Genomic DNA, 15208 nt, shown 5'->3' with positions numbered 1-15208 from the left:
CAGTCCTACCTCCAGGGGAGCCCGTGGTGCCACTAATGGTTTTGAAAATTCCTTTTATTCAGTGATGATTTCTACAGCAGGCTGACAGTTGGTGCTATGAGCTGTTGAGTCTCTTGTACATCCTTCTGCTGATCACACCTCACAGGTTTTGGCTGGGCCAGCGTCCATTCAGCTTCTAGGGAGTGTCACAACAGGGGACCTGGGGACAACCTGGGAGAAAAATCAGTGCTGCACACTGCCAAGCTTGGCCTTTACCCAGGTTTTAGTCTCCTCTGTGCAGTAGTTATGGGAGAACAGGTCAGAGGAACCAGAATCATACACTCTCTAGGAGCAAACTGCCTGAGGGATGGGTGCAGGGACGCTTCCCAAAGCTCCTGATGCTCCACTCAGGCCCTATGCTGAGAGGAGCTGCCAGCACTTGGGACCATTCCAGCTCTAGGGCCGGAGCCTTGGGGACAGCAATTTTAGACACTACTCAAATGCTGCCCAGGAGCTGGCCCACAGACTCAAACATCCTGCTTATTCCAAAAATGTTATGCATTTCTAATTTTAAAATAAATCTTTTATGGAATAAACAGTTGGGGAACAGTTGTTTACTTGGATTTCTGACTGCGACTAGCGCAGAAGGACATGGAAAATTTGCAGTTGCATGCGAACAGCTACCTGATGTGATGGGACTTTGGGGATTTAGCAGCACAGAGTTGATGCTCTCCAATTAGGTAACTGGTAACAAGACAGCAGCCTTTCCCTGGGGAGGAGGCAAAATGGCAGTAGGTGGGCCAGGTGTCCTCCGCAGAGGAGCCAGTGTATGTCCAGGAAGGCCAGTGGGTCTCTCTACCACAGCAGCACTTTTTCACCTCCTGTGGAACACATCTTTTTGTCCCAAGGCCAGCACAGGAGGTGGGAGCCACATCACCTCCTTCCCAGGGAGAGTCAATTTGCAGAGTCTGCCTGGTGGCCCCATGTGTGGGAAGCTGAGGCAAGGTGCTGGGCAGGCACAGTGGCAGACCAGCCATTTCTGCAGCAGCTATTGCTGCCGTTCCACACACTGGCTGGGTGCAAGATCCAAGTCTACAGCCCCACCGCCGAACCCTAGGCTTGCTCAGTCAAATTGCTTGCCCCAGACCATGTGAGGGGCAGTCACAGAGACTGGGGTTGAAGTAACATGCTGAGAATATCACCCACAGCCCAAGGGTATTGCGGAGCAGTGCTAGGCTGTATCTCACCATCCATGGGGTTGAGCCACAGATGTAGAGCAGCATCCTCCCTCGTGCTCTCCATCCTCCTCAGGCACAGGCAGGTCCTGGTCCAGCACAGGTAGGACAGCAGTTTCCAGGTCTTGTGCTCAATGGCCACAGAGAGGAAAGCTTCTGCCTGCCAGTACTGCCTGCAAGGGGATGGGAGAGCACACTCAGCAGCCTGACTCGCCACCAGCCCTTGGGCAGACCACTTATCTCGCCACCAAGTCCTGCTGTCCCTGCTCACACAGTGCTGCTGCAACCCGTCTCTGCACAACACGGTCCCCTGGGCTCAGCTCCAGTGCCTGCTGGTAATCCGCTAGCGCACAGGCCAGCTCGCCCAGGCAAAGGAAGCAGTTCACAGCAAGGCAGCATCAGCGTCTTGATTAAGTGAGAGCAGCTGGGGGCTGGTTGCCACCCCTGGGCTTTGTCTGGAGCTCTCTGTGCCAGTGGGAAACACGCATGGCGTGTGTCCAGCCGACCTCAGCCACAAAGATTTCAGCATTATTAGCCAAAAACTCTGAGCTCCACCAGGCAGGAGACGCAGCCCGGTCTGGAAGAGAGCAGCCATTCCCAGCCATGCCCCCAGGACAGGCCAGGAGGGGAGGGAGCCAAACCACCAGTGGTAAATCCCAGCTCCTGGTACCTGTCCCAGCTGCTGAAATGGCCCAGGCAGGCACAGCTGCGAACCAGGGTCGGGACCAACAGGAATCCAGGGGCCCTACTGCCCATTTCAGTCACTGGTCCCTAACAGAGGACCCGGCGCAGGGCCCTCCCCTCCACACACTCAATGCCCAAGCGCAGACACTGCTGTCTGACACCCCAGCCCTCACCCCAGGCACCCCGCTACAATCCCCAGCCCAGCTGCTTCTCTTCTCTGTTGATGGCTCTGCCTAAACCACAGACAACCCTCAGCGCACACTGGCCCATCCCAGCCCTGCTCAAACTACCCAGGATCAGCCTGGCAAGACATTAATAGCATCCTAAAGGCAGATGCCAGCATGAGAGCCAGCCTTAACGATGCTGCCTCCCTTCTGCAGCTCCCAGCCTGGTGTATCCTTCGCCCTCCGGGGACCCTTTACCCTCTGTGGATCCAGGTCGATGACTTTCAAATAGCAGATGATGGCTTCCTCCCAGTAGCCTCAGGAGAAGTCCAGCCCTTTCTGCCAGCTGAGGAGAGGAAAAGAGCGGTGAGCGAAGCCCAGTGACATGCTCCTGGACTGGGGGACTGTCACACAGCCTTGGAAGAAAGCTGCGTTCCGCTGGCGGGGCTGGAGGGTGGCTGGGGGCAGGTGAGGGATCGTGTACACCCAGCCACACCCCAAAGGCCGCTGCTAAGGACGGTGTGAGTGGGACCTACCAGGCATGAAGTCGTAAAACACAGGGCACAGCCCAGGGCACCTACTGCCCCTGCACCCGACCCCGCTCCCCTCAGGGACCAGGCACTGGCCGGGCCCGAAGACCCTCCCCAGGGACCCCTCCCAGCTTCCTTCCGCTGCTCCTCCGGCACCGCCGTAGCGAGCAGCTCCCGCCCTCCATCCTTCCCGCCCCGGCCTGAGGGCCCATTCCCCGACCCGCGGGGCTTTACCACAGCGGCGGCCGCGGCCCCGCCCCGCGCCACCGCCCCGGCCCCGCCCTGCCGCCCGCGAGCAAGATGGCGGCGCTGCCCATAAGCAAGATGTCGGCGAGGGAGGCCAGGCGGTGCCGCGCCGGGGCCGCCATTGGCGGCGCGCGAGCGTGACGTTCTGGGGGGCGACGCGGCGCGGTGCTATGCTGGCGGCGGAGCTGGCGGGACGCGTGCGGCCGCTCGTCACCCGGGCGGGGCCGCGCGTCATGGTGGGGCCGGGGGGCGGGGCCGGGGGAGGGGGGAGGGTGGGGCTGAGGGGGAGCACCGGGGAGGGAGGGGCTGAGGGGATGGGGGCTGTGAGGGGGAGAACCGGGGACATCGGGGCTGAGGGAACCGGAGCAGAGCGGGATCGGGGCTGTGAGAGGGAGATCGGGACTGAGGGAACCGCGGCTGAGGGAGGGAGCACTGAGGAGACCGGGGCTGAGGGAACTGGGGGCTAAGGGTGATCGGGGCTGAGGGGACCGCGGCTGAGGGCATCGGGTCTGTGAGGGAGGACCGAGGAGATCGGGGCTGAGGGGGATCGGGGCTGTGAGGGGACCCAACCAGCTGTAGGGAGCAGGGGGGATCAGGTCTGAGGGGATGGAGGCTGAGGGGGATCAGGTCTGTGAGGAGCAGGTCTGAGGGGTGCTGGGGGGGATATCAGGCCCGTAGAGGGGCCAGGGGCCTCATGGTGGCCCATCAGAACCCTGTTGGCATGTGGTGGGCAGGTGGCTGGCCTGGGCAACTACGGGCTGCGGGGGACACGGCACAGCGTGGGCATGGCGGTGCTGGACCGGCTGGCTTGGCAGCTGGCAGTGGCCGAGGGCTGGCGAGCAGACAGGCGGTGCTGCGCTGACGTGGCCATGGCCACAGCCCATGGCCTGGAGCTGGTGCTGCTCAAGCCACGAAGGTTCATGAACCTCAACGGGCTGAGCATCGCCAGTGCTGGTGAGCAGCTCCGTCACCCCTGAAGCTTGCTGTGCCACCAGGCCCTGTGACAGGTCCCTGCAGCCCAGCTCTGCAGGGTCACGGCCTGGTGTGTCTGTCTCCCCCTCATTTCTTGGGTTCTATTTCTGTTTCCAAAGCTGAGATTTACAACCTCCGCCCAGAAGACATTTACCTGGTTCATGATGACCTGGACAAGGCTCTGGGCAAGGTGGCGATCAAGCTGGGAGGCAGCGCAAGGTATGGGGTGGCCCCAGCTCTCTGGTTGTGTGAGCTGGTTCGAGGCCTTGCCATGCCCTTACAGACACACGGACTGTTCCCAGCCCTGTCCCACCAGACTGGCAGTGTTTTCAGACCCAGCACCAGCCCTGGGCTCAATCCCAGTTGCAGAGGCAACAGCCAACTGTTTGGGCAGCCTCCCGGTCCCTACCCTGGCAGGAAGGGCAGGGAGCCTCCTGGAAGCGGCTGTGGGCTGGATCCAGCCCATCGGCTGCACCACATGGGCTTTTTATAGCCCTCTGCCTGCCCCAGCGCCAGCTCCTGGGTCAGCCTCGAGACATTTAACCTAGGAAATCTTCCACTGCGGGACAGGGCAGGGATGGTACTGGGACGCAGCACTCAGTCACACGTGCACCAGCTGCAGCAAGAGCTGAGACGCGCAGAACGTGCTGTCCCAGCCCTGCTTCCCTTGTCTTCCCCCGCCAGCTGCTCTCAGCCCCAGGGGCTGGACACTTCTGCAGAGCCAGGGCAGGGGGGCTGCAGCCCCTGGCTGGGACCACATCCCCACATCCCTGCAGCAAAGAAGCCCCAAGACCATACCATGGGGGTTTCTTACAAGCTAATGGTGGGTTTTCTCCTTCTCTCCCAAGGGGACACAACGGGGTCCGATCCTGCATCAGTGCTTTGCACTCCAACGTGAGTGGCCCTCAGTGGAAGGGGATCAATCCTTCCCCCCAACCTCAGTGCATGGCTTGTCATCCCCCCACTCCCATTCTTCCAACTCCCCTCAGACAAGCCCCTGCTCCCTTTCCTCTCCCCCCTTTCCCCTCCTTCCCTCTGCTTCCCTGAGGGCTGATGTCAGTTTGGCCGCCACAAAGGACATGGAAACAATTAGCTCAAGTGGCTCTGCCAGGCCTGGCAGGAGCCCGGGCTCTCAGCGCAGCCCAGCAAAAGCCTCTTCCAAAATCATGTTTCTTGGAGCAAGCACTCAAAACCACCTGGAAAACATGAAGGACTGCTCCCTCACCACCAAGCCCCACTCGCAGCACCATCCCCTTGCCCCAGCTCTGTCTCAGCGAGGCCTTGAGGTGGGATCCTCCAGCTCTCCCTTTTCCTCCCCAGGAGATGACCCGGCTCAGGGTTGGCATCGGGCGGCCGGAGGGCGAAGCGACAGTGTCCAGCTACGTTCTGGCTCCGTTCAGCACCCAGGAGCAGGAGAGGCTGGAGCAGGTCCTGGCCCAGGCAGCAACATTCCTGCTGGAGCACATCCTGCAGAGGAGAGCACCGGAGGGGGAGCCGGGTGACAGGGGCTGATGCGAACCCCTGAGGACCTGCGTGGCTGATGGACAGGGCGCTGCGGACTCTCCGGGGTGACCGTGGTGCGGAGCAGAGCTGGCCCTGCCGCGCAGCCTGGCCAGGCGCTGGGGCAGCCCCCGTCTGTCCCCACACAGATCCAGGCAGCTCGTGTCCCTGCAGTGGCCTCATAACGGCACTTTGGCACAGAAATGAAATAAACCCTCGCTCCCAGCTCTGCCCTGCTCCTGCCCCTCTCTCATGCGCCACCTCCGAACTCGGGCAATCCCTGGCTCTCTGTGGCTTGTATCCGTGTTCCCAGCCCTGTTCCACCAACCCAGGCTGGAGGGAAGTTTCCAGTGGGAAATGAGGAGCAATGGGAGCGAATTCTGCAGGGCCCAAAACCCAACTTGGGCTTTGTTGAGAAACTGTGGCAAGCACCAGTCGCCTGCAGTCTGGCAGCTCAGCAGCATGCGAGGGCTGCTCCCACTGAGCTGCAGCAAGTTTCAGGACTGGCCTCATAGTTTTTGAGTTAGCTGGTTTTAAGCCAAAACCCTGGAGTTTCAAACAGCTGGAGGAGTTATGGCTCCTCCCCGCAGAACCAGTACAGGTCTCATGGTGGAGAGGGCAGCTCGAGAAGGGGGGTCTTACCACCACCACCACCACAGCAGCTTCCCAAAGCCCTGGGCTCTGCCAGCACATCCTGTCGGCTGCGTACCCCGTGAGCGCGGCTGCTCCGAGAGCCCCAGCACGGGCAGCTCCTCACCCGTGTCCCAGCGGGCGCTGGAACAAGCACCAGACCCTTGCTGGGTCGCACGTACCGCAGCGCTGCTGCCACTTCCTTCCTCCGCTCCAGCTGGCACCAGACCTTCCTCCGCTCCGTCCCCAGCTCCTGAGCTCCTCCTGTAGTACTGAGGCTACCTGCGACCAGGGGACAGGCAGGGAAGCACAGGTGTCCCCAACCTGCCATCACCTCTCTGCCCTGCTGTGTCATCCATGCCTGTACTGGCTGGGACCCCGCAATTGCAGACCATGCATTTGGCCACCTCCTTCTCCCTGTTCTCCAGCAGATCCACTGGGATCTTCAGGTCCCATGTGACTTCCTGGAGGTGGTTGTTCTCCTTCAGGAGGTCCTTGCTGTAGCTGTTCATCCTGTCCCAAATGATGCTCTCCTGGAGCACACGATGGTTGCAGATATCCCGCTGTGGGTCTCAGCTACCGAGGCTTCCACCCACTGCTCCATCGCCTTCACCAGGCTGTGGGGAGAAGAGGGGTGCAGCCCCCCAAACCCTGGGTGAGGCCAGCAACCCGCCGTCCCGGGGCTAACCCCAGCAGCTGCTCCAGGGCCAAAAGGGGCAGCCAGTGGCCAGGCACGGGTGGAGAGAGGCAGCAGCTCTAGGGGCCTGGCAAGGAGCTCACATCTCCCCAGCTCACCCAGACTAGGGCTAGTTGCAGTGTTTTTAAAGAAATTGCTCCTCCACTCCAGAAAAATCTCAATTTTCAGCCGAAGCTTGCCCTGCTGAGGAGCTGAGGTTTAGCACCAAACACACCCGGGCTCTTGGAAAGCAAACGCCCTCCTCCAGAGCTGGCCACAAAGGTGACAGATGCCGGAGCCCAGCAGGACTCGGCTGCACATCTCGGTGCTCAAGCTGGCGTTGGGTTTTCAGTCCCAAGGCCAAACCCTCTGCTGAGGACACCAGCGCCAGTGAGGGAAATCATCTCCCTCAGCATTCCCAGGGGAGAGCTGAGCTCCACAGAAATGCCACCCATCTTTTCACCCCAAGGGAGAGCTCCATCTCTCTCTCCCACCCCACCTTCCTCCTTCCTTTCCCCATTACAGATTTCATTCCCAAAGCAATCCCCGTCCAGGGGAACTGCCAGACCCTCGCCACAGCAGCTCCGAGGTGACCCCGGTGGGGCATGCCCTGGGGACGATACGTGGGGCAATGCCACCCGGCAGAGCCAGCACCTGGCACATCAGCTCAAACAGTCTGCTTTAATCCTCCCGGGGCTTCTGCCCAGACACAGCACAGGCGAGGGACAAGCCCGGTCGGTGTCAGGAGGCCATGTGTGCCACCACAGGAGCCAGCCCCCAGCCTGAAAAACACTCCCCAAAGTCCAAACCGTCGGGAGACGGTGGAGTTGGCATCGCTCAGGGCAGTCCTGGACACGTCCCCAGCACAGCACTCTTCTGGTCCCTCCGCCTGGCAGGGAAAGGGCTCTCCAGGAGCCCTGGGGACAAAACCTTGGGATTCACCACGCACAGATTCCAAGGACCCTGGGGGGATCCAGCCAGGATGGCTGCGTCTCTCAAGCAGGAGCGGGCAGGATCAGGCCGCTGGCCCGCGGTGCTCCCAGCCAGGTCACGATCCCTCGTCCCTAGGAGGCAAGGACACAAACATCAGCGGTCATGGAAGAAGCAGCCCTGACGCGTTCGCGCCTGCAGCAGAGGGTTGTTTTCCAGCTTCCCCCCAGTCTGGCTGCTCCTGGGGAGGCTCCGCTGCCAGCACAAGCAGCCTCAGACAGGGAAAGTCTGACCCGGTGTTAACCGTGGCAGTGCCGCCTCGGGGCCAAGCCAGTGCGCGGGTGCTCCCCTGCCTGCACGGCCACCACACGGAGACACAGCCCCAGGGAAACCCACTGCTGGGGGGCAGCAAGCAGCGCCAGGGTGAAACATTCCCCCGCGAGCTGCCCCCAGCTCTCTCCGAACTCGGGTGACTTTTGCAGGAGGTGAAGGAGCGCTGTCCCTTCCTCGCTTGAGGGGCTGGGGAGCAGCAGGACCCTGTCCCCTGGTCCCCTCCAGCCCAGTGCAGCCCCACATGGGACATCTGTCCCCCCCATCCCTTTCCCTACCTAGAAGAGGAGGTCTCATCTCTGTTTCCCAACACTTTGAGTCTGGTGGGGAGAGCTGCTGCCCCACGGCAAAAAGAAACTAGGCATCTGGGACACAGCCAACCACGGCGCTTGCAGGGAGATGCTTCCCAGCCACTCTGTCCCCCACCCCTGTCCCCACACGTGAAAGTCCCACAGCTTTGCTCACCATCAGAGCTCGTCGCGGGCGGTGGAGCGGAGGTGGCCAGCACTGCCCCGTGAGTCCCTCAGGGTCTTCTGCGAGCCAGCCCAGTCTGTCTTCTTGGCATCATCGTCCCAGATGGTGGAGGTCTCGGTGTCGCTCAGCCAGTTGCTATCCCCGGCGTAGTGGGTGGGATAAACCAGGAGGGGGTGAGCTGAGAACACCAGCAGGTCGCGGGGGACGAAGTGCCGCTTGTAATCCTCACTGGGGAAAGAGGAGCGGACCCAAGAGGAGAAATTGGCTCACAGAGCATGGCCCGGTGGAGAAAAAAGGGCTGGGAAAGCCATGCGGACCGCAGGGGAAGGCACCGCATGGGGCAGGTGACAGGGACGGACACGGGGTACTTGGGTGGGGGTCTGGGGAAGGCAGCTGAGCTGGGGGGCTGCCCCATGCTGCTGCTGCCTGCAGAGCCTGGCTGGGGAGGGACCAGGGAGGGACAGCGGAGGGGATGGGACCCATCTCTTCCCCACCAGCCTCGGCGGCACGGGGCCAGCGCTGGCGCGGAGAGGGTCTCCGGCACAGCATCCCGCCGACCTGGCCCTGGCTGGATCCTGGCCAGGGCTGTCTGGTGTCGTTATCCCAGTGAGCATGGGACTCCCAGCTGCTCCTGGTTCGCATCCAGAGCGCTAATCCACCCCTCCATCCACCTCCAGCCTCCCTTTTACACGCCTAATCCCTCTGTTTCACCATCCCGCTCGCTGATTTTCCCACCCCCTCTTCCCCAGGACACTCGCCCACCAGCACTCGCCCCATAAATTGCTTCCCCCTCCCCAGACACAGCCTCGCCACTGACCCCCACCTGGGAAGAGGGGCAGGGAGGCACCCCAAGATGGTGCTGAGACCCACAACCAGGGGCAGAGGACCACAAAACCTCCCAGTGCCGGGGTCTAAGGGGCTGCTTCCCCCTTGCCATGGGGCCAAGACCTCCGTGTGAGCCCAGCATCGAGCCCCAGCTCCATCCCCGCCGCCGTCCCCCCACCCCGCGCTGGCAAAGGGCCATTTTCCAGGGGCTGGCGGCCAGGCAGCGGCCAGGGGGGAATGAGCTCATGCTACAGATGTTTTCCTCCAGCATGAGTAACGCCGGGAGGGGGGGACGGGGTGGGATGGTGACGGCAGAGAAGAAACACATGCTCCATCACCGTCACGGCCATGCCGCTCCACCAGCACCCCTCCCGCACCCCCTGCTCCTTACTTGGGGTGCTTGTCATACATGATGGGCAGGAACTCGTCCACCGGCAGCATTTTGGAGAGGGGCTTGGCGGCCAGCAGCTTCTGCGCCCCGCGGTGGGAGATGGCATAGGCCAGTGTCCAGTACGAGTACCCGGCCACCACCAGGTTTTGCACGCCCTCCACAGGCGCCTCATCCTCCGCATTCACCTGCTTCCTCCCCAGGTAGCTGCAGGGTGGCGAGCGAGCCATGAGAACCAGCCCCAGGGACCCCCACCCTGCGTCCCCTCGGCCTCAGCACCTACATGAGGTCCCAGTCCCGCCGTGCCCCCTCCAGCTCCTCCATCAGCCGCTGCAGCCGCGCCGGGAAGGCAGCCTCAAAGCGCACATCGTCCTCGAAGACCACCGACCGCTCCAGCCCCCGGGACACGATCTGTAGGGAGGGCACAAATGCACAAACCCATCCCAGCACTGCGTTGGGCCACACTAGGTCCACTGACCCTGCAGAACACTCCTCTCCCCAGGTCCCCCAGTGACACGGTGATGCTCATGGGGTCCCTGCCCCATGCTGGTGACCCCCACGGCCTCGTACCTCCTTCCAGATGTTGTAGTGGCTGAGGAAGCAGCCAACCTCACCCTTGGTGAGCGTGCGGCCGGAGAAGGGGTCATAGTATCCGGGGAGCAGGTCCACCCCCAGCACCTTGATGTCACTGCTGTTGAGGGTGCTGCAAGGCAAAGGGCTGCATTAGAGAAGTGTCCCCCCTCCAGCCACCCCCTATTCCCTCCCCAGGGTGACACTGGGGGGCTGGCAGAGCGGGTACACATTCCCCCACAGTCACCTCCCATCCACGGCGTCCACCACCCGCGGGGCGATCTCCAGCTCCTGCAGGGACGCCAGCATCCGCTGGCGCCGGTCCGGCCTCCGCACCAGGTTGATGAGGAAGATCTGGGGAGGAAGGGAAGAGCCCACCAAGGGGGCATGTTGTCATGGGGTGGGGGGACACAGCCTGCCTGGCCACCGCAGGATGGGGGACAGGGGGCTAGGCCAAAGCCCATGGCGGGCTTTGCCATGGATGGATGCAGCCAGAGGGATGGACAGGGGGACATGGGGGGGTCCATTGGGCACTTACTTCATCAAAGCCCATTTTCGTGAGCGGCTTGGGGAGGAGGGAAATGTGCCTGGAGCGCTGCATGGGGGGGCCATCCACTGCAGAGAGAGGGGACACCCCTTTGGTGGAGCTCAGACTCCCCTGGCCGGGAGCCAGGGCTGATAGCCCTGCCCTGGGGGCCATCACCGGGTCCCTGTCACCCCTGGGGTGGGGGACACCTCTGGGGCACTGCCGCTCACAGGGACTCACCCATGGCCTCCAGTGTGAGATGCACAAAGTTGGCGCGGTCATCTTCCAGCGTCTGGTGGGCCTTCACAGGGACGTTGATGTAGCCGAAGCGCTGCTGGTTGCACACATGGACCTCGGCGCCTGCCAGATGGGATGGGTGAGCATCACAGCCTCCCGCAAGCCCTCCAGCCCCCCAACCCCTGGATCCCCAGCCCTCACCAGCTGCCTGGCAGGAGTAGGCGAAGACGATGATATCGTCGAAGGCCCAGGTGTAGTTGGGGTGGGGTGGGTAGAAAGCCAAACGCGACGTCTCCTCCTTCCGCAGGTCGATCAGGAAGGTGGCGTAGACCATGGGGACAGCAAAGCAGCCCACCCGCTGCCGGTTCTTGGTAGGGAAGTAGTCGGCCGTCCGGCGGTAGTAGCCCTGCAGCACACCAGCATGACTTCTCCATGGTGGGGGGTTTCTCTGACATGGGCAGGGGGGGTCCCAGGGCTTTCTGAGGACATACCTGGGGCGTGATGCCACACCAGAAGTTGGAGTAGAAGGTCTGTGAGTCCAGCATGGGGGCCACCACCGACTTGTTCTGTGCTATGAGAAACTTGAGGGTCTGGTTGTTGGTCAGGATGCTGTCGGTGTCCATGAACTGGGGGGACAACACAGGTCCTGGAGGTGTGGGGACGTCCACCTCAGCCCCCACCCCACCGGTGCCCCACGTCCCTTACCAGGATGTAGTCTGCCTGCTGCTCCCGGGCGTAGGTGAGAGCCTCCTGCTTCAGCTTCATCAGGTTTTCGTAGCGTTTGTCGCTCCAGTGCTTAGGCCCGAGCTCATCCGGGTAGGAGCTGGGCAGGGGGGAGGCAGGGGTTAACCCCGCTTGCTGGGAACGCACAAACTCGGTGCACGCCATGCGTGCCGGCCAGCTGAGTCAGCCCAGCTCTGCCTCGACACCGGCTCCTCCTGGCAGCGTCCCCAGCCAGGGAGCAGGGTGCTGCTCCAGGAGCCCCTCGCAGCCCACACCTGTCCCCCCCCCGGCACCCCCAGCCTCACCTGGGCTCCTCCTGCACCTTCCAGGCCACCGAGTGATAGTCCTTGCCCACGGCGCCCAGCCACTCCTGCAGCATCGCCGTCGTGTTGTCCGAGTTGTGGTCCGTCGCACACCTAGGGTAAGGAGATGTCAGCTTCTGGGGGTCCCCCCGCAAGGGACAACAACAGTCCCCTCCCTGCACTAGAAACGCTCCTGGGGCCAAGAGGCCGAGCCAGCAACAGACTCACTTGGGAACGTAACATGTAATTTGACGGAGCCAAGGCTGCGCTGGCAGGAGGGGAACAGGAACGGGTAAATTCTTCCCTGGTGCCGCCGCCGGCCGGGCTGTCCCATGGCTGTCACCCCCCCAGTCCCTGCAGCCCGCGGCAGCTCCAGCCATGCTCTCCCCATCCCAGTCCTGCGGCTGCCCACCATGAACAGCATCGGAGCACAGCGGCTTCGTCTCCCAGCCCGTGCACCCCACAGCACCCCACAGCGCCCCGCTGCTCTGGCAGCCAGAGGAAAGGCACTGAGCAGCAAAAGTCCCCCCTCCCCAAACCGTCCCCTGCCATGCACAGCTGCTGTCCCCAACTTTCCCATCCCACCTCGCAGCAATGTTCACAGGGACACCAGCACAGATGGGGTTGAGCCCCACATTGCACTGGGGCAATCCCCAAGTCCCCACACTCCCCGGCACCCTCAGCCCCTCAAAAAGCCCCAAGCTGCCCCCCGGGAACTGGTGTCACAGGGACCCCCTGGGACACAGGGGACAAAGCAGGACCTGTGCCCCCCCCAGCTCCCAGCTCCACAGGCAGCTGCTCTTGAAACGCCCTCCAGGACCTTGTGGCCGGGGTTCCCGGGGTCTGCGCTGGGCAAAAACGAGGACCTCCCCCCTCTCCTGGCAGCTGCCCCCAGCCCCAGCCCGGCCACCCCTGCCAGGACCCCCCCGCCAGCCCCCGCCTCGGCTCCCCACAAAAGCAGCTGCAGAAAAGTTTCCGACAAGTTCAGGCGAGAGACAGCTGCGGCAGCAGAGCAAGGAAGAAGAGGGACTGGGGGTTCCTCTCCCAGCCACCACACCCAGCACAGAAAAAGGGGGCTTGGGGGGTGTCTTTGGGGAAGACGGGGCTGGGGCCGAGCCCTGCAGGGAGGGGGGAGGCAGCGTCTGTCCCTGATGACGCAGAATCCCCCTGAGCCCAGCACTCCACTCCCTCGCCAGCCCCACAACTTTAGGAGGGGAAAGGTGGGGGTCCTGTCCCCTCGCCGTGGGGCAGCACCCAGCCCCTCCCAGGTCCCTGCTGGGTCCCACACCCGGGGCAGAGCCACCCCTCACCCTTTGGGGCCGGGGGGGCTGTTACAGCCAGGGTCCCCGCTCCTCCTGGTGGTCCCCATCCCTCAGGTCCCCATTCCCCCGGATCTCTGTTCCCCCCGCCCAGGCCCCCGTTACTCCCGGACCACCCCGACTCCCCCGTCCCCTCATTCTCCCCAGCTCCCCATTCCCCTCCCACCGTGGTCCTTTGGGTCCCCACCACCCCCTGCTCCCAATTCCCCCCATAGTCCCTACTACCCCCCAGGACTCCCGTTCCTCCCCTGGCATCCCCATTCTCTTGGGGCTCCCCGTTACCCCCGGGTCCCTGCGACACCAGCATCCCAGCTCCCCCCGGGGTCCCCGTTCCCCTACAGCCCCCTCCTCCCCCTCGGGTCCCTGCTACTCCCCACTCCCCGGGGCCCGGGCTCCCCCCGGGGGTCCCCGCTCCCATACCAGAGGGCGATGCTCCCCGCAGGATAGTCCATGTGCTCCAGGGCTCCCAGGCAGTGCGGCAGCGAGTGCTGCGCGTTGCGGGCCAGGAGGGCGACCACCACCCGGGGGGGGACCGGCCCGGTACCGGTACCGGTGCCCAGCAGCAGGAGCAGGGCGCAGAGCGGCCCCGCAGCGCCCATGGCGGCGGCGGCGGGCGGGGAAGGGGCGGTCTGAGACCCGCCGCGCTCAGCGCACCCCCCGCCCCCGCCCCCGGCCCGGCCCCGCCGCCGCTGCGAGCCCCGGGGGCGGGTTTGGGTTGGGTTTCTTTAAATAAAGCCGATATCGGTAAACAGCCCCGCACAGCTCACGGCCGGGAGGTGAGAGGCCGGGGGCGGGGGGGGGTACTCCTGGTACCCCCTCCCGGAGGATGCTCCTGGGCATCCCCCTGGGCACCCTGCCAGCTCGGGGTCGGGTGCCCCGAGGTGCCCAGTATGGCCTGGGTGGCGGGGGGGCGGGGGGGAAGCAGATGGGTGGGCAAGTCGCCGGGGAGGGAATTTATGGCCGGGGGGCGGATCGTGGCCAGGGGGGCTTATGCCTGGGAGGCTTGTAGCCAGGGGGCTCGTGGTCAGGGGACCTCATGGCTGGGGGAGGCTTGTGGCCAGGGTGGGTCGTGGCTGGGTGGGCTCATGGCTCTCCCCCATCACAGGCCAAGGCAGCCCACCCCACCAAGATGTGTCCCACCCAGGCTGCCCCCCATGGTTGACCAGGCCCCCCAGGCCTATCTGCGACGTGTCCAAGCCGCAGGCAGCCCCGGGGCCTTTGGGACACTTGGCCAAAACTTCTGGTTAACCAGCCAATCCGTAAATACAGCCGTCAGCTCCCGGAGCAAGCGCAGGCTGGGAGGAGGCCGCATCCTGGGGTGCAACAACTCCATGCACCCCCCAAGCGGTGCCGGGCACCGCTCACTGCGGTGGCACTGGAGGCCTGGTGAGGGGCCATGGCCGTGGGTGGACAAACCTGCACCCACCCGCAATGGGACAAGGGCCCGGTGGCTCTCGCTGGCTCCCCACCTCCCCCCGCTCACAGGGAACCTTCTGGTGGCCTCCAGCAGGGTGCAGCGAGGGGGTCAAGAGGGTGAACAATGCAACAACACCTGAAAGAAGCAACAGAGGGTGGGGGGGAAACACGGGGAGCACCAGGGAGCCCTGCGGTGGCTGTAAGGAGAGGAAAACTCTGTTTACAGCCCGAACTCGGACAAGTATTTTGGGGAAGGGCTCCGTGCCAGCGCGGCTGGATGCTTCCCGGTGATGCAGAGGAGCTGCGGGAGGGGGCAGGACCCCGGGGGCCGAGCACAGCCGGACCCCACGCGTGTCCGGAGCCCACCCGTGTCCGGACGGCACCCCCGCGTGCAGCCCCCCACCCCGCCCGGGAAGGCTGGACCGGGGGCAGCCCCTCTCCCCCCGCAGGAGCCCCGGAGCGCGGCCCCGCCGCCCGGGAAGGGGTTAAGCGGGAGGAAGGGCGGCAGAGCGGCGGGGATGCCCGCGGAGCCCACGGCCGGCGCCGTCCCGC

At 63.9% G+C, this 15208-nt stretch overlaps 2 protein-coding genes and 1 long non-coding RNA gene across 4 annotated transcripts; 1 reads left to right on the top strand and 2 right to left on the bottom strand.

Annotated features, from left to right (window-relative positions):
* Positions 1–73: 73 nt before the first annotated feature.
* On the bottom strand, positions 74–2862 carry LOC128917624 (uncharacterized). 2 transcript variants are annotated; one of them, XR_008469312.1, is made up of 4 exons: positions 2827–2862; positions 2321–2408; positions 1227–1387; positions 74–210 (listed from the first exon to the last, which is right to left on the bottom strand). It is a non-coding gene; the product is annotated as an uncharacterized LOC128917624 (long non-coding RNA). The 2 variants fall into 2 exon arrangements; XR_008469311.1 differs by lacking the exon at positions 2827–2862 and adding an exon at positions 2599–2733.
* A 106-nt stretch (positions 2863–2968) lies between these two features.
* PTRH1 (peptidyl-tRNA hydrolase 1 homolog) lies at positions 2969–5530 on the top strand. The gene is made up of 5 exons (XM_054220685.1): positions 2969–3074; positions 3573–3792; positions 3930–4029; positions 4659–4704; positions 5131–5530. The coding sequence occupies exons 1-5, from the start codon at positions 3009–3011 to the stop codon at positions 5320–5322; spliced, it is 624 nt and encodes a 207-aa protein (XP_054076660.1). The 5' UTR covers positions 2969–3008; the 3' UTR covers positions 5323–5530.
* A 1729-nt stretch (positions 5531–7259) lies between these two features.
* Positions 7260–13851, bottom strand: CERCAM (cerebral endothelial cell adhesion molecule). Its single transcript, XM_054220678.1, has 13 exons — positions 13661–13851; positions 11925–12035; positions 11602–11719; positions 11388–11522; positions 11098–11302; positions 10900–11019; positions 10672–10748; positions 10381–10487; positions 10134–10266; positions 9847–9974; positions 9567–9770; positions 8342–8578; positions 7260–7680 (listed from the first exon to the last, which is right to left on the bottom strand). Exons 1-12 carry the CDS (start codon positions 13837–13839, stop codon positions 8344–8346), a joined length of 1752 nt encoding a protein of 583 aa, XP_054076653.1. The 5' UTR covers positions 13840–13851; the 3' UTR covers positions 7260–7680; positions 8342–8343.
* Between the last annotated feature and the right edge of the window lie 1357 nt (positions 13852–15208).

The sequence above is a fragment of the Rissa tridactyla genome, chromosome 14 (genome assembly GCF_028500815.1).
Source record: "Rissa tridactyla isolate bRisTri1 chromosome 14, bRisTri1.patW.cur.20221130, whole genome shotgun sequence".
NCBI lineage: Eukaryota > Metazoa > Chordata > Aves > Charadriiformes > Laridae > Rissa > Rissa tridactyla.
Note: the sequence above shows the minus strand (reverse complement) of the source record. Positions and strands in the feature narration are given on the sequence as shown.

Coding starts and splice junctions, on each gene's coding strand:
- PTRH1 (XM_054220685.1), top strand. CDS start 3,009: ATGCTGGCGGCGGAGCTGGCGGGACGCGTGCGGCCGCTCGTCACCCGG. Junction 3,793..3,929: donor GCTGAGCATCGCCAGTGCTG/GTGAGCAGCTCC, acceptor CTGTTTCCAAAG/CTGAGATTTACAACCTCCGC. Junction 4,705..5,130: donor TCAGTGCTTTGCACTCCAAC/GTGAGTGGCCCT, acceptor TTTCCTCCCCAG/GAGATGACCCGGCTCAGGGT.
- CERCAM (XM_054220678.1), bottom strand. CDS start 13,839: ATGGGCGCTGCGGGGCCGCTCTGCGCCCTGCTCCTGCTGCTGGGCACC. Junction 11,303..11,387: donor GGTGTGGCATCACGCCCCAG/GTATGTCCTCAG, acceptor GGTGTGCTGCAG/GGCTACTACCGCCGGACGGC. Junction 10,749..10,899: donor TCTCACACTGGAGGCCATGG/GTGAGTCCCTGT, acceptor CTCTCTCTGCAG/TGGATGGCCCCCCCATGCAG.